The sequence below is a fragment of the Pecten maximus genome, chromosome 8, assembly GCF_902652985.1.
Source record: "Pecten maximus chromosome 8, xPecMax1.1, whole genome shotgun sequence".
NCBI lineage: Eukaryota > Metazoa > Mollusca > Bivalvia > Pectinida > Pectinidae > Pecten > Pecten maximus.
The window spans coordinates 35,783,775-35,809,969 of NC_047022.1; the positions used below are offsets into that span (position 1 = coordinate 35,783,775).

Here is a 26,195-nt window from a genome sequence, read left to right on the forward strand (position 1 = left end):
AGGTCTGTCACAATGTTAATTTTTTTTCTGACATATTTCCATAGCTGGGAATATCGTATAATATATCGGAGCGACTCACTGGATATATCGGGTACACACTGGCCAGCACGCGCGTACGTGCCACACTAGCAATGTTACGTGTGAATACTAATACAAATAGTCAATGGTCAAAATGCACCTTCCACACACTCATATCTTTCAAAACCACCAAAATGCGATATCCCAATAGGGTAAAGAATCTTATATCCGTTTTTATCACCGACGACAGTGTCCAGACAGTATCCAGGCAACATATTTCTTCATCGGTTCGGACAAGCCAAAATATTTCGTGCAGCCATGTTCAAGGACGATAACTCTTCTCCCGAGAACTTGTTACAGTCTAGGTGTATTTCGACCCTCCTAAGTGTATGATACATATATCTTAGATACATCATGAGATATTATACAAGATATAAAAGATATATGGTATCTCATAAACTTTAAAACCAGATATCTTATAAACATATAAGATACCTTATATAATTTGGTTAAGTACTGGATCAAAAATATTGCTCCATGAATAAAATAACAATTTGACTTGTCATAGAAAAATTTTCATGTGTATACTTTGACCTGATGAGTTAAATCAACAAAGAAACTGAGTCCTTGACACGATTCATCAGGCTACCAGGAAACTGAACCATTAATACGATATGTGATTGTTATATAGTGCTAACTTTAGTAATATACCACTATTTGACTTGTTACAGTGTAGGCCTATGTTGTGTATGATATTCATTTTAATAGCTAAGTCATGTTCATTGAACTTATTTGCTTAATAGATTTCCATAAATTTGATGTAAATTGTGGGTACTGGTATGGCATGAAATTGCGTATTGTCACCTTGTACACGTATATAAATATTGGTTTTGATATATACATATCCGTATGCTATAACACATAAGATCCCATTTGTAAGTACCATTGTATACATGTTTATGGAAAAGGACGTTTATAAGTTGTACAAATTGTGTTCAATTCCTTTTGAATATTTTCAAATAAAATATGTTTAAAATAAACTAATCATTCCTAAAATGTATTTCTCATTTAATTCAAACCATGTTGCGTCGGTATGTCTCAGTAAAATATTTTGAACTAATTAAAATATACTGTTAGACCTTGACCTAAAATGGCTATGACCGAATGCTAAGCAGTAAAACATACTAAAACTGACTTAGTCTAGACCATCAATTAAACGTCGCAAGTTTGACTTTCCATGTATCTACAACTTAAAAGATACACAATTTTACACAAAACTTGACATTTTGCTTCTAATTGATGACCTTGACTTCTGGCACAATACCTCAGTTGAGATCCTGTTTGATTTTGACCAACTTATATCTTTATAATGTTAATAATGATATAAGAAGTGCTGCATTGGTCAGTCGAGAGTACGGCAGGGTAAAAACCTTGTCATGTGCTAGGCAGCATTAGAAACATCAATTATGTAGATTGCTTGATATTCACTGGTTCAACCATTACTTTCTATTAAGTATAACGAAGCAAGGGGTAATCAAGCGTACACTATGGAAGCAAAAGCTCTTATTTTAGAATATTAAATACAAATGCAATACATGTATTTCAATGCATACCATTTAGCTAGTATTGATATTAATGATTATTATGTTTATCTTCTGCCTTTGAAATGCAATAAAAGCCAATGTATCCAACATTTGAATGCCTTTTAGCAATATTCATGAAGCAATATTTTTCGATGTAATAGTGCCTTTTGATGTTATATTGACTAATTTGTATTATAATAATACATGGAGTTGTCTCGCAATATCGTCATTCACACGAATCCGGTATTATCCAAGAATTAAATAAACCACTACAAAGTTGGTCCTGTAAGCAATCATGATTGTTTTCTTGACCCCAATTGTGCTGCAACCATGTCCAGGTAGAACCCTAAACTAACTTGACTAGTCCAGTCAGGAGCATGACCACACTCGACATTGCTAAATTGCGGTACATAAACACGCTAGCTATTTGACTATGCAGCTGATATGTCAATATCCATGAATCTTCATATTTACACGCATAGTGTGATATACCAATGCATACAGGTACCACAGTCCCACAAAAGAGCACTAAGGTACATGTAAGTGGGTTTCTGAACAACTTCAAACGGATAGCCTATTTTGAATTGAAGCACTTTCATTCATTTTGTCAATTAGCGCAAAGCAATTACAACTCTATATTGCAATGTGCATGTAATGCATGAGTAATGTTCCCTAGATAATTATTTACAAAATATATTTTTCTAACATATGCTCGTTAATGCTAGGTAATGCTCGGTAATGCTAGGTAATGCTAGGTAATGCTCGTTAATGCTCGGTAATGCTCGGTAATGCTCGGTAATGCGGTGAGTGATATTGTAAAGAAAATACAAAGAACGACTGAAAAAATATTTTATTTTCCCTTTTTATCGGTTACAAAAACGATTGTAAAAAAAAATAATATATTACTATAAAATAAATAAATAGTATGTTTGTACACATATGTACGGAAAGTTTACTTTATTTTGATAAAGGTGCAATCTAGTGGAATTTACCATATCTAAACATCTACATTATATGGGTGAAATGCTGTATCATAGAGAAGAGTAGTACATGTAGTATACACAAGTGATTTCTAGTATCAGTGATGAGTATGACATTGAAAAGGCAACGTGTGTTGTATAAAGACAATTTAAATATTTTCAAGGTTACACGTACATATATAGATCTTGTTTCTAAATGTCTCAGTAACATAACGGACATGGTATCCTTTGCGTGTACTTAACATCTGAATCACATCTACTAGTTTCCAGATCTTTATTATGCATAAAGCGAAATGGTATGCACGATCAGCATTGTGACTCTTTAGTTTTCGTTTATAAAAGAGTAAGCAACTTGAAACAATGAAAAATATTCTAACACCATATGGCATCAACGCTAGTCTCGTAATGAAGAAACAAATACCATCGATCAGTAATCATTACATGGAACCAGATGTTACTAAGTGGTACTGACCAATTATAAGGACGGATATACTTCTAATATTATTCGCCACAGCGAGGTGGGTGTTACAGAATAAATTGTGATTTTTTATTACTTTGTACACAAATAATTTCATTTATCAACAACTAATCATATAGAGATGTAATATGCAATACTATTTTTACTGATAAGAAGCACTAGGCTAATCAAGTATTGTATATACTGACAAGAAACACTCGGCCAATCAAGTATCGTATATACTGACAAGAAACACTCGGCCAATCAAGTATTGTATATACTGACAGGAAACACTCGGCTTATCACAAATGCGAGTTAACAGCAGTCAATATTCAATAAATATGTTCAATACATAAATACTAGCACATGGTATGATAATCTCCTTTCATTGATAGATTAGTCAAATGTTTTACCTGTTTAAGATTTCCCTGTCATTCCCTCGGATATCACAGGTAACACGTGCAAATGTACAATAACGTCATGTCGACGATTCGATCACGTCAACATTTTGCTACATGCATCACCAATGGTAGATAATATGAGGTAAACCAATGTAACAGAACCATAATTTACCCCTTTGGAAGGGGACAGAGGAATATCAACTCTAGTGGTAAGATTATTAAGCTGTCACGCATACTTTATAACTACACGATATGTTAAGCATCACATTTTGGACATTTGGGAAAAACAACATATGGGACGTTTTGAGTTTTTTTGTGAGTTGACATCAACTTGATCATTATTCGAATAACTTGACCTTGCGTAAATAAAATGCATGTAGTATGAACGAAAAAAGGTAATTGCTTCCTGAGGACGTGACTCTGTCCCAATCACAAGATATTCTATCGGAAATATCAATAACTACTTACCAAGACCACCTTCAACACATGCGCCGTGTCATGTGAGACTTGGAATACAGTTTATTATCATTATCTACGCTTTATACCGGTATATACAAATATACATCTATATGGAGAATGTGTGACCATGAGTATTTAAATTTTCAAAATGATTATTTATCAGTAACATACAATTTATGACATGCTGCACTGAAGAATGCCACTATAGTTTTATTTCTAGTATAACTCTTTGACTGGATCACATTACAATAGAACAAAGGATAGTCGCTATTGGAACAAACATCCACATGGAATGACTTCATGAATCTATTCATTTTACACTGTTAATTGCTCGTTACTCCGTTAGTATCAGTTGTGCCGGCACAAATCTGATGAACTCGTAAAATTTTAAGGGCATATTTTGTAGAGATATATAGCCGCCATCCTGGGACCGCATTGCATTTCATTACATTCTTTCGTGCATGTACCGAACACAATAGCGGAATATACATTGTATGATTACTAATAGTCACAGCTAAGGACACCTTTCAATGTTACTGCTGTTAATTGTTCGATTGCATTCGGGTAGATGCATGTAAAGGCAAAGCATTCCTATATGTAATTATTGAAGTCAGTTGAACATTTTTCCGGATACTCCAGTCTCCTCCAATATCAACATCGGATTTGTGCTACCATACTTCAAACAATAATCATTCATATTAGCTGATATAACTTGTTCAACAATTGTTATACAAAGATATAAATACATATTCATACTAAAGAAGATCACGTGGAGCGATTCCATTTCACCCGAGAGTCATTTCATAGTAACTGAACTGTTATCAATACTGGTTTTAGGGAGACAGTACAAAGTGATGTCCAGCATCACACATATCCCACATTCGTATCACTGGGATTCACCACCTAATACCAAGTCTCTCCATTACGGGCAAACAACGAAGATATTCTACGGAGGGCACCATGTCCTCCATCATACGATTGTATGTATATTTTGTAGCGACCATAACGATCATCTCATCACGTGGTGAACTCAATTGTCGTCATCACTTTCTTCTTCATCAGTGTCCAAATCATTTTCATTAATCAAGTAGTCGTCTTCAACTTCAAGGGCCAGGGATGAATTGGAAACTAGAAATTAATGAGTGTAAGTCAATATGATACTGAAAAATATATAAGATATTATAGAGCATGTGTTGGTTTTTACTAATTCATATGCATATTCATACTTGCATTAACAAAATGACTTCTGTATATGATTTTCTACTGCAATATGTGAAAGAACCGTACGTCAAGAATGATAGATATATGATACATGTGTAACATTAAAGTGCTGATTTCAGTGCAATAGCGATACGAATATATTAGATTTAAATGCAATGTAGCATGTTTTCATTGATCTTATCAAAGGTTTACCCGATCCTTTAAACAGCATAGGGCAGGAAGCAAGGCTAGTTGAGTTATCCACCCCTTCTACTCTCCAGTGGACAAGGCGAGCATTCGGACTTCTGGTGGATGTTATGAACTGCTTGCCATCTTCACACATTCTTGTCGATACCACCTGGAGACGAGTGTTTATCAATAACATGTATATTAACAATGTTGTATAAAGCAGTAATTTCAGTTAAAGTACATTGTAGCTGACTTTCGTTATTAAGACACATGGATACAGTAGACTTGTTCACAGGCGAACTGTTATTGATCCTAATAACATGTTTTATACAGTTTTGCATTCTATCATATGTGTATACATGTATGTAGATGTCCTTAAATTTATTTTATACATGATAGCTTTCGAAACCAAAGCTAAAGTGCATCTTGCCGTGTTGTGGTCTTAATAAAGACTAGACCAACTTATTGATGTATTGTACCGTCCAAACATTTCGAGATATCTTGTCCTAGTTTAGTAATCATATGCTTGTGTTTGTTTCAAATAAGTCTTTCCACAGTTTTATAAACAAACTTTGACTGAACAGGACGTATCGAATAATTGTTCGGTCATAATCTGATACGGACTATACCTTTCTGTATCAGTTTTTATCAAAACATCGAAAACTAGCTAGAATTTGAAAATATATGTTCAGCTCACCTGGCCCGAACGACCAAAGGGCGTAGAAGCATGATACATGGCTGGGATAGAGCCCCGCAAAGTTTAGAAAAGGTCACGTAGGTCAAATTTGTTAAAACATTCAAACGACAAAAGAAAAGGACTCAAACCATGTCAGTTTACGGGGCTGATGCTCCATAATGTTTGCGAAAAGAAATGACCTTGACTCATATTCAATGTCACAGTGGTCAAATTTGTTAAAACAAACAAAGAACTTCTTATCATTACTTTAAAGCATAGAATAAAGTTCTCTTGATTAAATAAAAAGCTGAGATTCAGCAAACAGGTGAATATAAGGTGAGCGATGCAGGCCATTTGGACCACTTGTTTTACTTGAGGAATTACATCGATAAGTACATCGCCATGTCTTTCGAACATAGTAATAGCTGTGACGAACATAAAATCAGTCATTTACGCTAAGTAATTCCAAAATTTCATTGAACTTGTTTTCAAAAATATTGTGGAAAAATTAACAAACTGAGCGTATTGGTATGTTTCTTAAACCAAATATACGGATTTCATTCGGAGCAAACCCAACCTCTCGGTTACACATATTAATTGTATCTGCAATGATAAGCATTTCGTGTGTTTCCAAAATTATTCGTAACATTAACAATGCCGTACTATACCGTATTATCTAGTTTGTAGCTCGCTAAACAGTCTAATGTAGATTTATCCCAAACTCGAATAGCATTTTCCTCTTCGTATGTTGCATATGAAAAGAAATACGGACCGTCCTCCCTCAGAAACACTTGCACAGCACTATGGTGTCCTTCCAATCGCTTTAATAGTTCTCCTTTTAATACGAAAATTAAAACAAACACAAATTAGCATAATGTGTAATGCAGATAAATATACCACAATGCCATCACAAACCATGACCAGGAAGTGGAGTTACAAATATTTAAACTCTTCCAATAGCAAAAAATATGCCATTTGAAAATAATCAGATAATGCATTGTTTCGAGAAAAATAATTAAGACAGTCATTGAGGATAATCACTGCGTAACAATACCTGTTTTTCTGTCCCACACTCTGAGGATGAAATCATCGTGTACTGTAAGGAGCCTGCCTGCGTCCAGCACGTGCATTTCGTCAACCGACACATCCACTCCCTTCCTGTTTGCCACTTCAAAGTATTGTTGCTGGTACTCACTGTCCTCGCAGAGGGTTATCCGCTTTTCTGGTAGTTAAAAAAAATCCACGGGTTTATTTTTTTATATGTGTCAATTCACGAGACATGTTGCATTATCAATGCACTCACATAAAATGACTGAAACTCGCAAAATTTATATCACAGAGTAAATAGATGGAGAACAATTCCAGACTAAGGGAAAAGACAAATATTTTACGTTACTGAAACTCATTTGAAATCTAATGGAGTGCGGTAGTTTAGTTTTTGTTTAAACCAATTGATTGATCGCCGAGTTATAGTACTGCGGTTTACCCAATATGGCCGCGAACCCATTACGTTGTATGTCTAATATGTACAACTTACTTTCATTCACGTTCCAAATGACAAATGATGCTAATTTGTATTTTTCTTTGGTCGATCCAGGACTTTCAATATAGGAATTCACTCCAAATGCAAACGTGTGTCCGTCGTCAGAGAGAACTGCCTTCTCTATGTCCATATCGCTATAATTGTACTCTTTGAGAGAGATTGTTTTAAGACACTGTAATGTTGGAACATCAAACACGAGCCACGGTCCTCCAGATATTCGTCCGACCAGCACTGTCCAATCTCTGTTGACCTGTTAGACACAGATAATATCCACATCCTCGAATCTATTTTATGTATGAAAATGGCGGGGTTTGCAGGAGTAAAGCAGTATTTTGTAAGACTTGATTTGAAACATTTACTGTTCTTAGCCTCACTCTCCGCATACCAAGGAAACTGTGAAATTAGCCCAGTGAATAAAATTTAATGATCGTATGCGTATCGAATAGATTAGAACAGAAAGTAATTTTGTTGCAAAATCAGCATTGACAGCCACTACGTTAAACGCTAGATCAAGCATTCATCGATTGGTGGTGTGCGAATGCACCTTTATCTTATCTTTAATCTGCCACTGACTGTCATTCTTTATAGAGTGCCATATTTATTATTTAAGTGATATTAATGTATCCTTATCAGTATATGTAAAACAGTACATACGTAAAATGTTTCCTCAAATGGACTCTTCTTATCTCTTTTGACGTCGGCTGGTCTTTCGATAATTGCTTTTATCTCTCCCGTAGAGGCGTTATACAATTTAAATCGCTGCCTTCCTCTTGTGTGAGTTAAGATTTCTAAAATTATTAACAATTTATCACACATATGATGGAACTTGCATGAAAATGCATGACTGCAGCTCATCTAAAAAGAGGAAGTTCATCATTGCTCTAAGAAAAAAAAGGTTTTAATTTTGCCCTTGACTTTAATGACTTCTTTAATATCAAAATTGCTAACACTTTGCATACATCGTACACGATTTTTAACATAACAAGGCATTCTAGGAATACACCAATGTGATACTGTGATATATGTCACTTAGGTCTTTACCTGATCCGTCAGATTTGACATGGATGTCCACAGTGTAGGGTGACACGTCGCCATCAAACACTTTATCTACGGTCATCGTGTCCAGGCTGATTGTCTTGATTTTTCTGGAACTTGTTACTACGGCAATACGTTTGTCGTTAAGGACCTTAATCACACCTGGAGGTGCGTTCTGGAATTTTCAATGTAAGTATATAAATATATGTATCTACTAATACATGTACACAACGCAGTTATATCTGTGGTATTATACTCGTTAATCTCTAATCTATCCACTGCTGATATAAATTCATAAATATACTATAATATTGATTTGTTTACCTGCAGCTGAATATTATCCAAATGTTTACTTAGACGAGACCGATGTGAGTGTTACCTAGTTAATTCAAATACGACACAAAAACTACCTTTTACTGTCTTGTAATACTGTACTAGATATTATGTCCTAACATGTTAATATTTATTCTATGCTGTATTAAGTCTCACCTCTATCCAGTAAAATGCGGAATTGAATATTTACTGCCATAATTATGACTCAGTATAACATTTGTAGCGATTTAAGTTAAGTGTACAGTGCTCGAAATGTAGTTATTGTTGACTGATTACCATAGAGTATTATACCAAAAAATACATCGATATCATTTCGTCAAAAGTTTTTTTCATATCACGGTTACTTTTTTCATCGAAAGTAAATTATTTTTCCTATTGATTTAGTTTCTCTCATACTCTACAATTCCGTCATTAAAACCATACCATAATACCTGCACAAGAGACACACACGTATCTTCAGTTTTGTCTTTAGAAACTGAATGAATAGTTAACTGTGCCATCCTGCTTGGGCTAGTCAGTGATTGGGATGTTATTAGCCTATTATCCAGAGTAATAGAGTAATACATACCGGCGTTCCCTCACGGACGACTTTCTTTGCTTGGATATCATAAACCTGCAGACAGACACTCTCAGTGTCCGTTCTGTCTGTCTGTGCCATGACAACAGCATAACGTGGGTTGTTCATAGGAACAAAGTATCTAGAAAAAATAAACATTATTTTAATCAATGTTTTACAAGTTATATACCCTCTGAATTGACATTGATATTGATGTCATTAACACACATGTATATGTGAATATATTTTCATGATTCACAACCAGTATTGAAAGTAATTGCTAACGTTTCGGTGACCAAACTCTGTTATCTTCATCAGTATAAGGCGAAAGAGTGTAATTTCCGCAACGTCCCAAATTAAATCCATTTCTCAAGATATTGAGCTTATATATGAATAAGAGCTGATGTACTAACACGTGACCATAGACATCAAATCAATGTACCGTATGATGTGACCGAGAACCAAACTTTGGTTTTTGGTCTCTTTCTCCTTCCTCTCTAGATCCCACACTCGAACTGTCGTGTCGTCTGTCGCTGTTACCATGGTTTTCCATCCCCAACAAATGACGTTACGCAACGGAACTGGATGTGGAAGAATAGCTGACCGCTGCTCTTTTTTGAGGTTCCAAACAACAACATCGACCTCCCCAGGAAAGTAAAGGAAGTTACCGGTAGCTGTGATCCTATAGTTCTGGGCAAAGTCCATTCGGAAACCTTTTTTTACAAGCAGAAATTGAAATACAAACTATGTATCACTTCAACTTAAAGTTTTTGCAACACTATAACATTTTCTCTGCAAAAATGGTTTTAATCAAAGTCATAAATACTTTCTTTTAAATGAGCAACATATTTGCGTAGTTTTTTTTTGCACCGTTAACACAAATGCTATGCGATACTTACAATCGCGGTACAGTATAATTTTAATTCTAATTGTCAAAATTGATGTTTAGGAAAACATAATCGTCAGGACAAACACTTTACAAACACTAAATTAGTGTCTGAAAACTACATCAGAGTTATTACAGCAACATATAAAGGGTCTGTTACTACTACAGGTAGAGGAAACGAAACCTAGCAATGGGCAGAATCATGTAGGTGATAACACTAACTAACTAACTAACTAGTTAACTAACTAACTGACTAACTGACTGACTAAATTATTAATTCACTCACTATCGAAGATACTTGCAAACATAATAAATACATATTATTGAATGTTGGAAACTGAATACTAGTATACTACCTTTGATTGTTTTAAGTTTGTCCAATGATTTCATGTCGTAAATATGAAGATCGTTGTCACGAACGTTAGAGAGAATGAATCTGTTCTCGTCCGGTATGATTACTATTGCGTCTATGGTGAGATCCGGTTGACCGGAAATCCGTTCAGTACTGAACACCTGTACCCAGTTACTGAGGGATCGCTTCGGGAAGTTGTATACAGTGAAGAAATGCTGGTCACTGTCAGTCAGGACCACGTAGTTTTCAGAGGCTAAGCAATCAGAGAAGATAAAAAACGGATTATTTATTAATTTTTTTTTCACATGGAAGTTTCCATCATATCTTAGCATTGAGACTAAACGGGCTATTTTCCCTGCATTAGTCTGGGTCTTGTATACACATAACAATTACTTTTAGATAAGGAAAACGTAATGACGATCAAAATATTTTTACCTGCAATTGCGCTTGGCATGTCCAAACAAAACATCAGCTTAGATTCTGAAATCTCCACCGTTGTCACACATTCGCCATTTTCCATTTTGTAAACATCAACAGTATTATCACAGAAGGTGGCCAGTAGTGTTTTATTCTTGCCTCCGACCGCGGACTGACCGCCAATGTTATCTATGGAGAAGGCAACCTCGCCCGACTCTTGTAACGCGATGTAATCGTCGGCATAATCTACGAGGACATACTTGTCATTGCATACATAACGGACCTGACAAGGATTCAGCTTGATACCATCATACGACTTGAGAAGTTTTCCATCTATTAAATCCCAAGTTTTAACAGAATCTTCGTCGTCATCAGAACCTGAAAGAAAGGATTGAATGATTTAATTGAGCAAACAGGTTATACTCAGCGTCTTAATTAAAAAATGTAACTTTTTTTTTTATTTAACATGATACAACGAAATGTTATTTTGATTAACTTTTTACGCCACAAAACAATCATAGAAATATAAAGACAGTGTATCCAGACAACTACACCTTTCGATGACCTCTTTAAAGTGAAAACCCACCGGTGTATCGACATTTGAATGCGTTACTATAGCTAGTAACAGCTACATTATTCCTAAATTTCAATGGAAGATTAGAAAATGTGTTTGTTAGATGGATGTTATAAGGTTAATGTTACCAGTCTAGAATAAGTGGTCGTAAGTTAATACTCTCAATTCAGTGGTCAGTTGCTTACAATTTCCTTCTATGATAGAGTAAATAAATTCTGTATACAATTATTGGAGAATACCGGCAAATATTTATACAAATGGTATCAACATGGAAAGTGATTCATCCCTCTAACAATGTTGCCACGTTGATATTAAACAGATATTCGACAATATTCACGAAAGCAAGGCTACATGTATATTCCTAAATAAACCTAGCTATTCCACGCACAAGATACGGCAACTTTTCCATCTTGTCTGATGTCCACTGATAGGACAGGGCCCTGATGTCCGCTCAGACAATAGATCAGTTGGCCACCTGGCTTCATAAGGACTTCCTGGTCTGGGACGAGGAAAGGCACACTACAACTCCCACACTGTCGCAGAAGGTCTATGGAGAGCTGAAGTATTAAACGAGTAAATAATGACTTGACATCTGAATGATGTTATTGTAAATATTCACAAGTCAATTGCACCTTTAAATATGGAAGAATTAGGTAATATATGCAATATATGCCGAATATTGAGTACCATTTAGACTTAATTATATAGTTATGCATTATTACACTAGTATCTTCTAGTACAGATCGTTAAGTGAACCGATTCATCAAACAGGATTTCTCTTTAAATATGAATACAAATAAACATTAACAGCCGTCTTTAAAACAGTTTTGGACAATAGGTTTCACTCGATATCAATGCAAATTACTTCCATCTTTTATGATATATATTTATCCTTTATTTTGTCACGTATCTGTATATATTTGTACTAATTATACCGCTATTTACCTGTTCTCCTGCCAATCTATCCAGGAGCTGTGGAGCTAGCTGAAATGGGTCATATAGCAGTGCCCCCTGGGACATCTCAATTGCTGCTCCTACACTCTCCAGGTCACGGTCTTTTGGATACAATTTCCGTGCAAAGGCGAAATCATCAAGGATGGGTCTTATTACAAAAAAGAAATGAAGTTCGCCATTGACTATATGCATAAGTGAAACGTAAACAAACGAATCGGGAAATATTCATATCTCCATTGGTAATAAGAATTACACAAGTTTGTTTATTGTATAAGAAAATAAAGTAATTGTGAGGATTATACAAATGCAGGAGAAGAAATCTTCAAAACAGATTGATATATATTTCATTGTTCCAAATGCTATAAATTGTTTTATCAAACTTCGGTAAATCCTTGTTACCTGGAACCTGGAACCATTAATAGAACACAGTTTAGGGCATTGTAATGTAGCATACGACAAGGCTCTCACCTTACTGAAGAAGCCACAACTTTTGCCTGTAAAAATTCGTAGTTCATAAGACATTCTTTTTTGAGTTCCAGGACGTCGACCTTAGTCCTATGGTAGGGAGAATTATTCAGTCTGCGCTGATTATACGAGTTTCCATGGATAAGTGGTTGACTTGAAACGTGTCGGTCACTCTCTCCAGACTTTTTTTTCTTGTCCACGTATGGCTTTTTCTTTCCTTTGAAGCATTAACGACACAAGTGCATTTTCGATTATGACTAAAAGAACTAATGACATGTATATGCGAATCATTTCATTAAGGTTTTGAAGAAAAAGTTATGGAGGGCTTGATTTGACTTACCGTCGGCCCATTTCCCGTCGAAGAAGTCTGCTAGACCTTTGTTGATCATGACGCTCACGCTTGCCTTACAGTACCTGGCTCTAGCAGCCTCTATAAACTGTCGGTGGTACCAATACAACACACGTATTCCATCGGACCCTCTCTCAACTACAAATTTCATATAACAAAACGTTTATTAACCAACGACTAAGACTATGTTAAATGCCGGAAATAGCCTTTTCGTACACGATTGTTCTAATGCCTTTATCGAGTTAATGATTTAAATGCGTTCATTAAATATGAAATAATTATCCATATGTTATCTATGAACAAGTCAAATAATATAAATAAAAGCTAGCAATTAACGTCAAATACTTTTAAGTATGACTAACCTATATACTGTTGTATTTCCGCTTTAAGCCGGACCAATAGCAGGGGAGGTAACCGCCTGACAGGAGGAACCCAAAACTGATATACGTCATTGAGTACGTCCTCATCGCATGACAACACGTCTTCTAACTCCGACTCCGACAGACCGTTCTTCGCTAGGTAAACAAGAGTTTACATTGCTTAGTATCCACACAAAACTCTAGATTTCCTTTAATATAATAACTGATCTTCCCGTAATATAATTGACATAGTAATATTTTGCTTTGTACTATACTGGAAATGAACGTTACACATTTCATCCGTATTCTTCTTTTCAAAATTAACAAATAGTGATAACAATTAGTTTATTTTGTCTTAAAGGATCGTCAATGAAATCGAATACGTACAAGCTGTCAAGTAACCTAGGGTTCTTGATACGAATATTTCCCCGTGTTTTGTCTCCAGTTTAGTAAAGAGATTATCGATGCTACTCCTAATTGTCTTCTGTAGAACAGTTTCGCTTTTGTCCCAGTACGAGTGCCATCCCTGAGCATTTTCAAACGACAGTTTAAGAAACAGTGGAAGTGGGCAGTGGTAGACACTTTTGTTGAGTATCTCTAGCTGTGGCGAGGTGAGTGTCCTGTTTCGGGATTTAAGCCATTGCTGAATAATACCTTCGGCATCGGTGGCTTTCAGCTCTGGCACAAGCCAAAAGTCCTCTTCATCTTTGAACATAGCCTATTTTTCATTAAATAAAAATGTAATTTATAGCCAAACATTTTATTACTGACGCAACAAAGATCTGTCTACAGAAAAATATCTCTATGCTGAAACCAATTTGAGTTATCTAATACGAATAATCACTCTGATAAAACGAATGTATTCCCGGTTACACAATTTCCCCTAACTTTTACTATGATTATTTCTGACAGAGAATTTCACTGCGTACCTTAAGCTTAGGAAAGCATTCGAACTCCTCATCCTCGAGTGTCGATACTATCACTTTGACATATTTCTTGATGGTCCGTGGTAACCAGAAAAGACTCCTGGCATTGTAGGAGATGTCGATCTGATCTAAGGAATCCAGAAGAACAATAAGAGGTTTCGCGGGTTTGGCAAAATTCAGTACATATTCCAGTTCCTTTGATAGTTCCTGAAGGCTCTGTATCAAAATCAATCATGCTAAATCATTAATCTCTGATCGATCACATCATTTATTAGCCAATCGTATACGATAGACATATTCAAACATTTCGTCTATTTTCTCACAAATACATAGAATGTTAAAAGCGTGGGAAAGCTATATGGAATCTATTAAGCGCATTACATGATTTAGTATGTCACTCGCCTAAATACTCGTGACTTATAAATATATTGTGCTCGTTTGATAAAATATATAATGTGCTGTACATTGACAATATAACATTTATAAATACATGTACAACATTTGTTTTTCACGAAATTTCTGTAACAGTCATGGCGCTTAACTACGTGCTGTACATATATCACCAATAATTCCAATTAATACCATTTGACAATGCACGGACATTTTATATAATGGACATATACTGTTGATTTAAGATAACCATTATAATGCATACTTCTATATGGAATCACGGAATCATCACGAAAATAACGAAGCTTTTCTAATCGTTTTAAATATGTCGCCCGAGATGGCATAGCATAAATTCGAAGAAAGAGGGAGGTGGGGATCATCTGTCCAACAAAATGGTACTAATTACTATAGGACCGTCACTGACCTCTGGATTATGTGAAGCCTGGTTGTAGATAGTCTTTATCTGATTGATGATAGAGATGAGCAGACCGTTTATATTGGAACTGTCAGGCGTTGTTCCGATAAACCTGTCCAAAACAAATTGTTCACACTAGAGGAAACGAAACTGTTATACATTTATATGAGACACTATGTTACCTGCCACAACATATGAGTGTCCATGGCAAGATAATATTCTTTCATAGCCAATCAATTTATAGTGATTAAGTTTCAGTCACCAGCTTGTTTATTGTCTATGATGTTTAGGAAATTGATCCTGTCGTTTCAATTGCGATATTCAATTTCAAATAAACTCCAAAAACAACAAAGAATACCGACATAATAACAAAACCATCAATCAAACTCGAAGCAAGATATAAACAAAAAATATATATTCGCATGGATACTCATGAAAAATAGAAGGAGAATAACACCAGGTGTTCCGGAAGAGAAGGCGTCTTCTGCTTGATGGATGATGCCCGTCTTACATATAGTTATACATTGCATCTATTTCAGATATCTTTAAAGAATGGATATTGATGAAATGGTCCAATAACGATAAAAGCGATTATGATTGGAATTAAGTTACATTCTCAAAATGAGAACTATAGTGATGACAACAAAACTGCTAGGTATATCAACAAGTCTAGAACATGCACAACATTATATCACACAAGGAAATATAACATTCCGGAACGAGACGGCTATCATTGATATAGAAATATAGAAAAGTATAAGAATGGCTTCCACTTTTTATTCCTCTACCAGCAGTATAGTATGATCTTATGAAAACTGTCAGCAATGAAGCACTACTTCATATAGATATATCCACTCACTCAATTCATCTTTGGAATACTCTCTTTTGCCACATAAATACTCAACATTTGTTTATTTTGTTTAACGTCTTATTAACAGCCATGTTCATTTAAGGACATGCCTGGGTTTGGAGGTGGAGGAAAGCCGATGGACCCGGAGAAAAACCAACAGCCAGTAACAGGCAACTGCGACATATAATGATAACGTGACGGGACACCTTAACCACTCGGCCACCTCGGCCCTTTGTTCAAGACAACACAAACACAACACAAACAAAGTGGGGAATGTTGTAATGATAGCTACTACAACTGAGTTGATTTTAAACAGCAGACGTCATAAATACAACTGATAATGTTAAATTGATCGCAGTGGTTCCGACAATAAGCCTGTAAGGCACCACATAAATTGATACAACTCAACAATGAATGACTATACCTTAGGACGACTGCTGGTTGTGTTTTGGACATCCACGAAGGAACAAGCTTGGCTGCCATGGCCATTAAGGACGTTTTACCACACCCAGAGGCCCCGTGGATAATAAGTGGTTTCGTTGTGCTTTCAGATGTGATGTACGTCTTGATTTTCTACAAATACCGGCAATTCATATATAAATGTACAATATAGGTTGTTTTTGTTTCTAAAATAACGGTTGACAATTCAGATAATAATTTGTTGAGAAAAGATGAAAATATAACAAATCCAAATCATCTCTACCATTCAGCATTATTCACGAAAGAACATTTCAGTTAGTTTACATACTTCTAAGGACGCCACTCTTCCACAGAAATTCTCGCACTTCTGCTGACAGAAACGAATGTGCTGACAGCATTCAAGCATTACTGGATCGCTCAATTCCCTGTCGGACCGTTGTTTTATCCCACGTTCTATTAATTCGATCATCTCTTTAATGAAGGTATCTGTCATAGTCTTCAGATACTGCTTGTGTTCAGCGTTGTCGGGATCGATACCTTCCAAAAAGACATTTCCAAATAGCGAAGTAAGATAGCGAGGAACTGATGTTGATTTGGATATTTTCACTCGGACATTCGGTAGAGCAAGATGTACAACAGCATATATATATACATATGTCAAGGGTTCACCTGGCTAAACATCTAGATCTAGATTACTATCCTTACTGTATAATCAAAAATTACAGGAGTGTTGCAAAAATATATGAAAATGTGATTTGTTTTGTTACAATGTACGATAAATGAATTTTTGCGGCAATAAGATTCCGTGACCTTTGAGATGCCAATGTTTTAATTAAATGTTCATAATATCAAAGTAGTAAAGAGTATATGGAATATGGTTATGAGCTATATCACCAACACACGTACATGACAGAACTATGCAAAAATCCATTTTTTTCAACATGTTCTTCCAGAAAAACACATAAGACACAATACCAGTACCTTTGTGAACATGAATACGTCAATCATTATCCTACATTTTTCTTGGTAGATTTTGAGGTCACAAGAAATAAAAAAAAAATACCATGAATATCCTTTATGTACGAAATTTATATATCGATTACAATCCACTCCACAATCAAGAATTAAAACATGTTGTTGAACGTTAATTGAACATTGATACAGGTATAATAACTTACCTTTTTCAGTCCAGCTGACGGTATTCTGGTGTACATTTTCGGATGGGAGATGATGCTTCATCTTTTCGTCCTCGAGGATACGGAGCAGTCTACGGGATTCCTTCCAGTACTCCTCCTCTCCACTCAGGTCTGAAATCATAGCCATGTGTTTTTTAGTCCTTTCTGTGGCATATTTAATTTCACGTTATACAGGGGCGGAATTCACTTTGAATATCTGACGAAATCAAATTTTTCAGACCGTTTATATTTATGGGAAGAATCAATAATACTCATATACACGTGATGATTGTGCGCAATGGTTTGTGTATAACAGGGGTGTCAGCCCGCGAGAAAACGAGCTAATTGCCCAGGATTTCATAGACAAAACTTTAAATATATGCCAGAATGTTTCGAGAGTACAGCTCTCTTTTTCAACTGAAGAATATTGATTCGTGTTGATGATTCCTTTATAAAGGTGTTTGGGTGATGTACCGCAAGATTCATATATTCATCAGATTCCATTGTTTCACACAATGCTCATAGCTGTACAAATTCCATTCTCATATTATAAGTTTATTAATTCATTCGCAGTATTCCTCATATATGAGTTGTAAAGTGTACATTTTACGAACCTATATATCTCCTTAACACTTTGTGCTTGCTGCCGTCCAGTTCATCAATTCCATCGATGTTACGCCAGAACCATAGGCAATGCGGGCCAGGGTTAGCCACGTCTAGCAAACCTTTCTGTATCTCCTTCTCTGTAACTACAAATGCAATCCAAAATGGAGGTTATAACACCGCTCAAGCCCACACAAGACACGAAACCACATGGCCATACAACTAGAAACGTATTGTTCATGCACTTTGTAGAAAGGAGTGGTTTGTTCTAAAAATCTGAAAGTTTAAAGGTCCCGCTATCCTAAAATATGTATCATTGGAAGAGAGGGGCTAGGTCTATTGCACCTTTAGACAGGGGTAACTTACTAAAGACGACGTAAGTAGTGTTTGATATATAATGTATGACTCTAATGGAGAGTCTGATTCGAACTGATTTTGCCAACGTTGGATAAAGAACACTGATAAAGTAACATATTTTTGTCATTTCTTGAAAGTGTATGGCACAACAAAGAAGTCAGTTACCTATTCAGGTTTTAAACATTTGATTCCGCTATATACTTGTTAACCGTCAGCTATATAAAAGTTTTGATAAGTTGTAAGTCGAGTTACTTACTTACCACCTGTTTACAGCTGATTGCAGTGTATTTTTGCGTCACTTCTGTTTGAAACTTTGCTGTTTTAATGCAGGATATAAAGATGAATTTTTCAACCTACATACCCAGGGATATTGATTCAGTCTGGTTTCTTAAGTGTGCTATCTGAAGGGTTCTTACTCGATGCGTGGTATTTGTCCTATCTGTCTGTTCTTTAGGGATATTACCTCGGTCAGAATTCCTTAGAGAGATAAGCTCGTGTTATCTGAATGATACTTCGGAACTAGAGACATAGAAGTTCTCTGTCTCCTTTTTAGGGAGATTGCCGTAGTCATATTTATCATATGACTACCGTTATATACGGTGTCATAAACCCATCACGTAAATTTTCTTTATGACACTAGTGTAATAACACCTTTCGCTACGCTGATTGGCTGGTTCCGTGAGAACTGTATTCATACGCGTGGGAACGACCTACTTCTTTTTACTACGACTCGTAAAAATGGCGACTAGTGCTTGTAAACTTTGAAAAAAAATCAACTGAACGACAAATTGGTCTATTAACATAACATATTGTAAAATCAAAGATAAAATCCAAGATGTAAACATCCTAAGTTTTTTAATTATATTTATACTATAAGATGTTAAATTAGGCCTGGCAAACATCTAAAATTTTACGACCCCTAGTAACATATTTCAACTCCGATAGAAAATTGCGGTTGCGTTGTCCGATGAGATATATCTAGTCTAGATTCTTTTCAAATAAACAAATAATAACATTATTTAATAAAATCCTCATGAAAAACGGCAATGTAGATTGTTACAACTTGCCTTCAACGGTTACTCAGAATAACATGCTGACACTGTCGTCGACAAACACGTGTAATGTCAAAACAAACAACACTGCCAACAAATCGGCATCCAAAGTCGCTTTTCACGGCAGTCTGAACACAATGTTCAGTGGGAATATTCACATCTCCATAAACTCCCGCGATGACGAGGATAAACACAAAGCAGTGAAAAGGCGCCGTACAATGGTTCTGTACGACAGCGACAGCGAATAGACATTTGTACAACGAAGCCTCCATTATCGCGCCAAGTGACGTCACGGCTTCGTCACATCAAAAACAGTCGCTCATGAACTTTCAAACTAAAATATTTTCCTCATTGTTTCAAACACCAAGGACAATTTATCTATTATAGATTAAATGAAAAAATGCTGAAATTTTGTTTTGAGACGTGTATTTAATAAAATGAATCCTTTTCAAGAGTCAGTTGTGTTAGAACTATTTCTTCTCTCGTCGGTATAATTGAACTACTTCGAAGGTTCGGGTGATTTGGTTGAGATGTGACGATTCAAGGCAAAAGAGAAAATAAGTTTTTGATGGGGAACGATGAAAGAAAACGTCATATGATAAAAAGAATCTGTCATTCGTTTCCCTTCATATTAGATTTATGATACTCGTTAAGAATTTTTTATTTTTGCTCGCCAGAGGCTCGCAAAAATAAAAAATTCAAAACTCGTATCATAAATCTAATATGAAGGGAAACTCATGACAGATCCTCTATGTCTATAAGATGGCTCGGGTTTATTCCTCAAGTGTGTTATATGAAGGAGTACGTACTAGATACGTAGTATTTCTCCGCCTGTTCTTTAGGGAGATTGGCTCGGGCTGACTCTTCCAAAGCGTCCTGCATGTCACATTCGTCATCGTTCCATTCATCCTTTGCCGCACTCTGTAGGTCTTTGTCATGACTAAGTCGGTTAGGTATGTATTTGCTGATGGGCTGTAACACGTACTCTGGGGGCACAGCATTATCATCACGGAGATACCACCTGTAAAATATATTAACTGCTTTTATATGTCTTTCTGTGATGCAGTAAAGTTGTTTTCCCACAAAAACTCTCGACTGCAATGACACCAATTTCTAAATACATGACAATAAACCTTTGGATAATTTGAAACATATACATAATACAAAGTGACCCTATCAATGGCCCCCTCTATTATGTCTACGTATTTAACAATGCCTCTATATTTTGTTGACATATTTCTCATCTTAGTTCCGTGTAAATGTTTTATCTGCAAGAAAATGTCCTGTTTTTCTTAGTTTTACATAAAACTGAAATCGACCTTTATCACTACAAAATAATAGCAAGTGGAGGAAGACAATGTTACATCATACGAGTATATTGTTTATGCATGTATAATATTTAACAATTTCTATCAGTTATATCAAGTTTCAAATTCGATATACTAGTTCACGTTACTTTAAATGTTACGTGTATCATGATTTGTTGTGTGTTAGCAACTGAATTATTAGCAGGCAAGAATCACCGACAGTGACAATGTTCCAGTGTTGTTTCGATACCATCCAAATTTTTTTTTTTTTTTTATCAAATAAACATAGCAAACATTATCGCTTTTGAACGTATTGGAACAGCAATATATACAAACATATTTACCATTTTAAATTCAGACACAAACACACATATATATGTATATATTTAATACTTTTATTCAAAATCTCATCATGGAGATTTAATGAATATCGATCTTTTAAAATAATACCATAAAGATTTCTCCCTCGGCCTATTCTGTATTAGGAACATAGACATTTTACCTTGAATTTGGACTACGTGTTCCATTTTTAATCATAAAGCAAGTATTACCAATTTAACAACAACCCTCCATATGCAATGTTTTCAAAACAAATTGTTCAGTTTTAACTCCAATTGGATTGTGACGTCTAAACCGAAACAGACAGGTATTATATGTACATAGTTTACCTCCAGGGTTAGCCTGTTTTAATATAAAGGTATTTGTTTTTGTTTTCTGTTTTGAATGGTATCAATTCATGGATATAAGTATTTCATATCGATAGATTGTTTGAGGATGCTAGAGTATAATGCACTAGTAAACTGTAACCCATTGAAAGCTTCAATTACATGTATGTTAAGTTGTATTTATAAAACACGCGATATCTCAAAGAACATTTCTGCTACAAAGATGAATTATATGTTTTTCTAGATAAAAGATAGCATAGCATGGATACTAGACACATTTTCTTATATAAGTAGCGGTACTTGAAACAAAGAATAAACTTACTTGGTAATAAGAGTTTTGATTTCCTCGTTTTTCACTCCTGCCGAGAGAACCTGGAACTCGTCCACAGAAATAGTCCGTGGAGGACTACGATAGCCGTACTTGTTGGCGAGTAATGACTGTAAACACGTAACAAATAACCATACTTGTTGGCGAGTAATGACTGTAAACACGTAATAAATAACCATACTTGTTGGCGAGCAATGACTGTAAACACGTAACAAATAACCGTACTTGTTGGCGAGCAATTACTGTAAACACGTAACAAATAACCGTACTTGTTGGCGAGCAATGACTGTAAACACGTAACAAATAACTATACTTGTTGGCGAGTAATGACTGTAAACACGTAACAAATAACTATACTTGTTGGCGAGCAATGACTGTAAACACGTAACAAAAAACCGTACTTGTTGGCGAGCAATGACTGTAAACACGTAACAAATAACTATACTTGTTGGCGAGTAATGACTGTAAACACGTAACAAATAACCATACTTGTTGGCGAGCAATGACTGTAAACACGTAACAAAAAACCGTACTTGTTGGCGAGCAATGACTGTAAACACGTAACAAATAACCGTACTTGTTGGCGAGTAATGACTGTAAACACGTAACAAATAACCGTACTTGTTGGCGAGTAATGACTGTAAACACGTAACAAATAACCGTACTTGTTGGCGAGCAATGACTGTAAACACGTAACAAATAACCGTACTTGTTGGCGAGTAATGACTGTAAACACGTAACAAATAACCGTACTTGTTGGCGAGCAATGACTGTAAACACGTAACAAATAACCATACTTGTTGGCGAGTAATGACTGTAAACACGTAACAAATAACCATACTTGTTGGCGAGCAATGACTGTAAACACGTAACAAATAGCCATACTTGTTGGCGAGCAACTACTGTAAACACGTAACAAATAACCGTACTTGTTGGCGAGTAATGACTGTAAACACGTAATAAATAACCATACTTGTTGGCGAGTAATGACTGTAAACACGTAATAAATAACCATACTTGTTGGCGAGCAATGACTGTAAACACGTAACCAATAACCGTACTTGTTGGCGAGTAATTAGTGTAAACACGTAACAAATAACCATACTTGTTGGCGAGCAATGACTGTAAACACGTAACAAATAACCGTACTTGTTGGCGAGTAATTACTGTAAACACGTAACAAATAACCATACTTGTTGGCGAGCAATGACTGTAAACACGTAACCAATAACCGTACTTGTTGGCGAGTAATGACTGTAAACACGTAACAAATAACCATACTTGTTGGCGAGCAATGACTGTAAACACGTAACCAATAACCGTACTTGTTGGCGAGTAATGACTGTAAACACGTAACAAATAACCATACTTGTTGGCGAGTAATGACTGTAAACACGTAACAAATAACCATACTTGTTGGCGAGCAATGACTGTAAACACGTAACAAATAACCATACTTGTTGGCGAGCAATGACTGTAAACACGTAACAAATAACCGTACTTGTTGGCGAGCAATGACTGTAAACACGTAACAAATAACCGTACTTGTTGGCGAGCAATGACTGTAAACACGTAACAAATAACCGTACTTGTTGGCGAGTAATGACTGTAAACACGTAACAAATAACCGTACTTGTTGGCGAGCAATGACTGTAAACACGTAACAAATAACCATACTTGTTGGCGAGCAATGATTTTAAACACGTAACAAATAACTGTACTTGTTGGCGAGCAATGACTGTAAACACGTAACAAATAACCGTACTTGTTGGCGAGCAACTACTGTAAACACGTAACAAATAACCATACTTGTTGGCGAGTAATGACTGTAAACACGTAACAAATAACCATACTTGTTGGCGAGTAATTACTGTAAACACGTAACAAATAACCATACTTGTTGGCGAGCAATGACTGTAAACACGTAACAAATAACCATACTTGTTGGCGAGCAATGACTGTAAACACGTAACAAATAACCCTACTTGTTGGCGAGCAATGACTGTAAACACGTAACAAATAGCCATACTTGTTGGCGAGCAATGACTGTAAACACGTAAAAATAAATAACCATACTTGTTGGCGAGCAATGACCTGTAAACACGTAACAAATAGCCATACTTGTTGGCGAGCAATGACTGTAAACACGTAACAAATAACCCTACTTGTTGGCGAGCAATGACTGTAAACACGTAACAAATAGCCATACTTGTTGGCGAGCAATGACTGTAAACACGTAAAAATAAATAACCATACTTGTTGGCGAGCAATGACCTGTAAACACGTAACAAATAACCGTACTTGTTGGCGAGCAATGACCTGTAAACACGTAACAAATAACCATACTTGTTGGCGAGCAATGACTGTAAACACGTAACAAATAACTATACTTGTTGGCGAGCAATGACTGTAAACACGTAACAAATAACCATACTTGTTGGCGAGCAATGACTGTAAACACGTAACAAATAAACATACTTGTTGGCGAGCAATGACTGTAAACACGTAACAAATAACCATACTTGTTGGCGAGCAATGACTGTAAACACGTAACAAATAACCGTACTTGTTGGCGAGCAATGACTGTAAACACGTAACAAATAACCGTACTTGTTGGCGAGCAATGACTGTAAACACGTAACAAATAACCATACTTGTTGGCGAGCAATGACTGTAAACACGTAACAAATAACCATACTTGTTGGCGAGTAATGACTGTAAACACGTAACAAATAACTATATTTGTTGGCGAGTAATGACTGTAAACACGTAACAAATAACCATACTTGTTGGCGAGCAATGACTGTAAACACGTAACAAATAACCATACTTGTTGGTGAGTAATGACTGTAAACACGTAACAAATAACCATACTTGTTGGCGAGCAATGACTGTAAACACGTAACAAATAACCATACTTGTTGGCGAGCAATGACTGTAAACACGTAACAAATAACCATACTTGTTGGCGAGCAATGACTGTAAACACGTAACAAATAACCATACTTGTTGGCGAGCAATGACTGTAAACACGTAACAAATAGCCATACTTGTTGGCGAGCAATGACTGTAAACACGTAAAAATAAATAACCATACTTGTTGGCGAGCAATGACCTGTAAACACGTAACAAATAGCCATACTTGTTGGCGAGCAATGACTGTAAACACGTAACAAATAACCCTACTTGTTGGCGAGCAATGACTGTAAACACGTAACAAATAGCCATACTTGTTGGCGAGCAATGACTGTAAACACGTAAAAATAAATAACCATACTTGTTGGCGAGCAATGACCTGTAAACACGTAACAAATAACCGTACTTGTTGGCGAGCAATGACCTGTAAACACGTAACAAATAACCATACTTGTTGGCGAGCAATGACTGTAAACACGTAACAAATAACTATACTTGTTGGCGAGCAATGACTGTAAACACGTAACAAATAACCATACTTGTTGGCGAGCAATGACTGTAAACACGTAACAAATAAACATACTTGTTGGCGAGCAATGACTGTAAACACGTAACAAATAACCATACTTGTTGGCGAGCAATGACTGTAAACACGTAACAAATAACCGTACTTGTTGGCGAGCAATGACTGTAAACACGTAACAAATAACCGTACTTGTTGGCGAGCAATGACTGTAAACACGTAACAAATAACCATACTTGTTGGCGAGCAATGACTGTAAACACGTAACAAATAACCATACTTGTTGGCGAGTAATGACTGTAAACACGTAACAAATAACTATATTTGTTGGCGAGTAATGACTGTAAACACGTAACAAATAACCATACTTGTTGGCGAGCAATGACTGTAAACACGTAACAAATAACCATACTTGTTGGTGAGTAATGACTGTAAACACGTAACAAATAACCATACTTGTTGGCGAGCAATGACTGTAAACA

General features: G+C 35.9%; 1 protein-coding gene across 1 annotated transcript in view; it reads right to left on the reverse strand.

The window, feature by feature from the left end:
- Positions 1-2,434: 2,434 nt before the first annotated feature.
- Positions 2,435-26,195, reverse strand: part of LOC117333350 (NACHT domain- and WD repeat-containing protein 1-like) — a 29,574-nt gene continuing 5,813 nt past the window's right edge. Inside the window, exons 4-28 of the mRNA XM_033892609.1 lie at positions 22,269-22,384; positions 20,784-20,995; positions 18,577-18,711; positions 17,966-18,094; positions 17,116-17,324; positions 16,792-16,940; positions 15,527-15,629; positions 14,716-14,928; positions 14,174-14,504; positions 13,790-13,942; positions 13,419-13,565; positions 13,082-13,295; positions 12,605-12,761; positions 12,048-12,216; positions 11,104-11,463; positions 10,673-10,921; positions 9,873-10,143; positions 9,443-9,572; positions 8,548-8,716; positions 8,161-8,294; positions 7,501-7,756; positions 7,018-7,185; positions 6,632-6,798; positions 5,312-5,456; positions 2,435-5,026 (exon numbers count right to left, since the gene is read on the reverse strand). Of these exons, the coding sequence (XP_033748500.1) occupies positions 4,929-5,026; positions 5,312-5,456; positions 6,632-6,798; positions 7,018-7,185; positions 7,501-7,756; positions 8,161-8,294; positions 8,548-8,716; positions 9,443-9,572; positions 9,873-10,143; positions 10,673-10,921; positions 11,104-11,463; positions 12,048-12,216; positions 12,605-12,761; positions 13,082-13,295; positions 13,419-13,565; positions 13,790-13,942; positions 14,174-14,504; positions 14,716-14,928; positions 15,527-15,629; positions 16,792-16,940; positions 17,116-17,324; positions 17,966-18,094; positions 18,577-18,711; positions 20,784-20,995; positions 22,269-22,384 (4,584 nt within the window). The 3' untranslated portion in view covers positions 2,435-4,928. The remainder of the gene's footprint in view (positions 5,027-5,311; positions 5,457-6,631; positions 6,799-7,017; positions 7,186-7,500; positions 7,757-8,160; positions 8,295-8,547; positions 8,717-9,442; positions 9,573-9,872; positions 10,144-10,672; positions 10,922-11,103; positions 11,464-12,047; positions 12,217-12,604; positions 12,762-13,081; positions 13,296-13,418; positions 13,566-13,789; positions 13,943-14,173; positions 14,505-14,715; positions 14,929-15,526; positions 15,630-16,791; positions 16,941-17,115; positions 17,325-17,965; positions 18,095-18,576; positions 18,712-20,783; positions 20,996-22,268; positions 22,385-26,195) is intronic.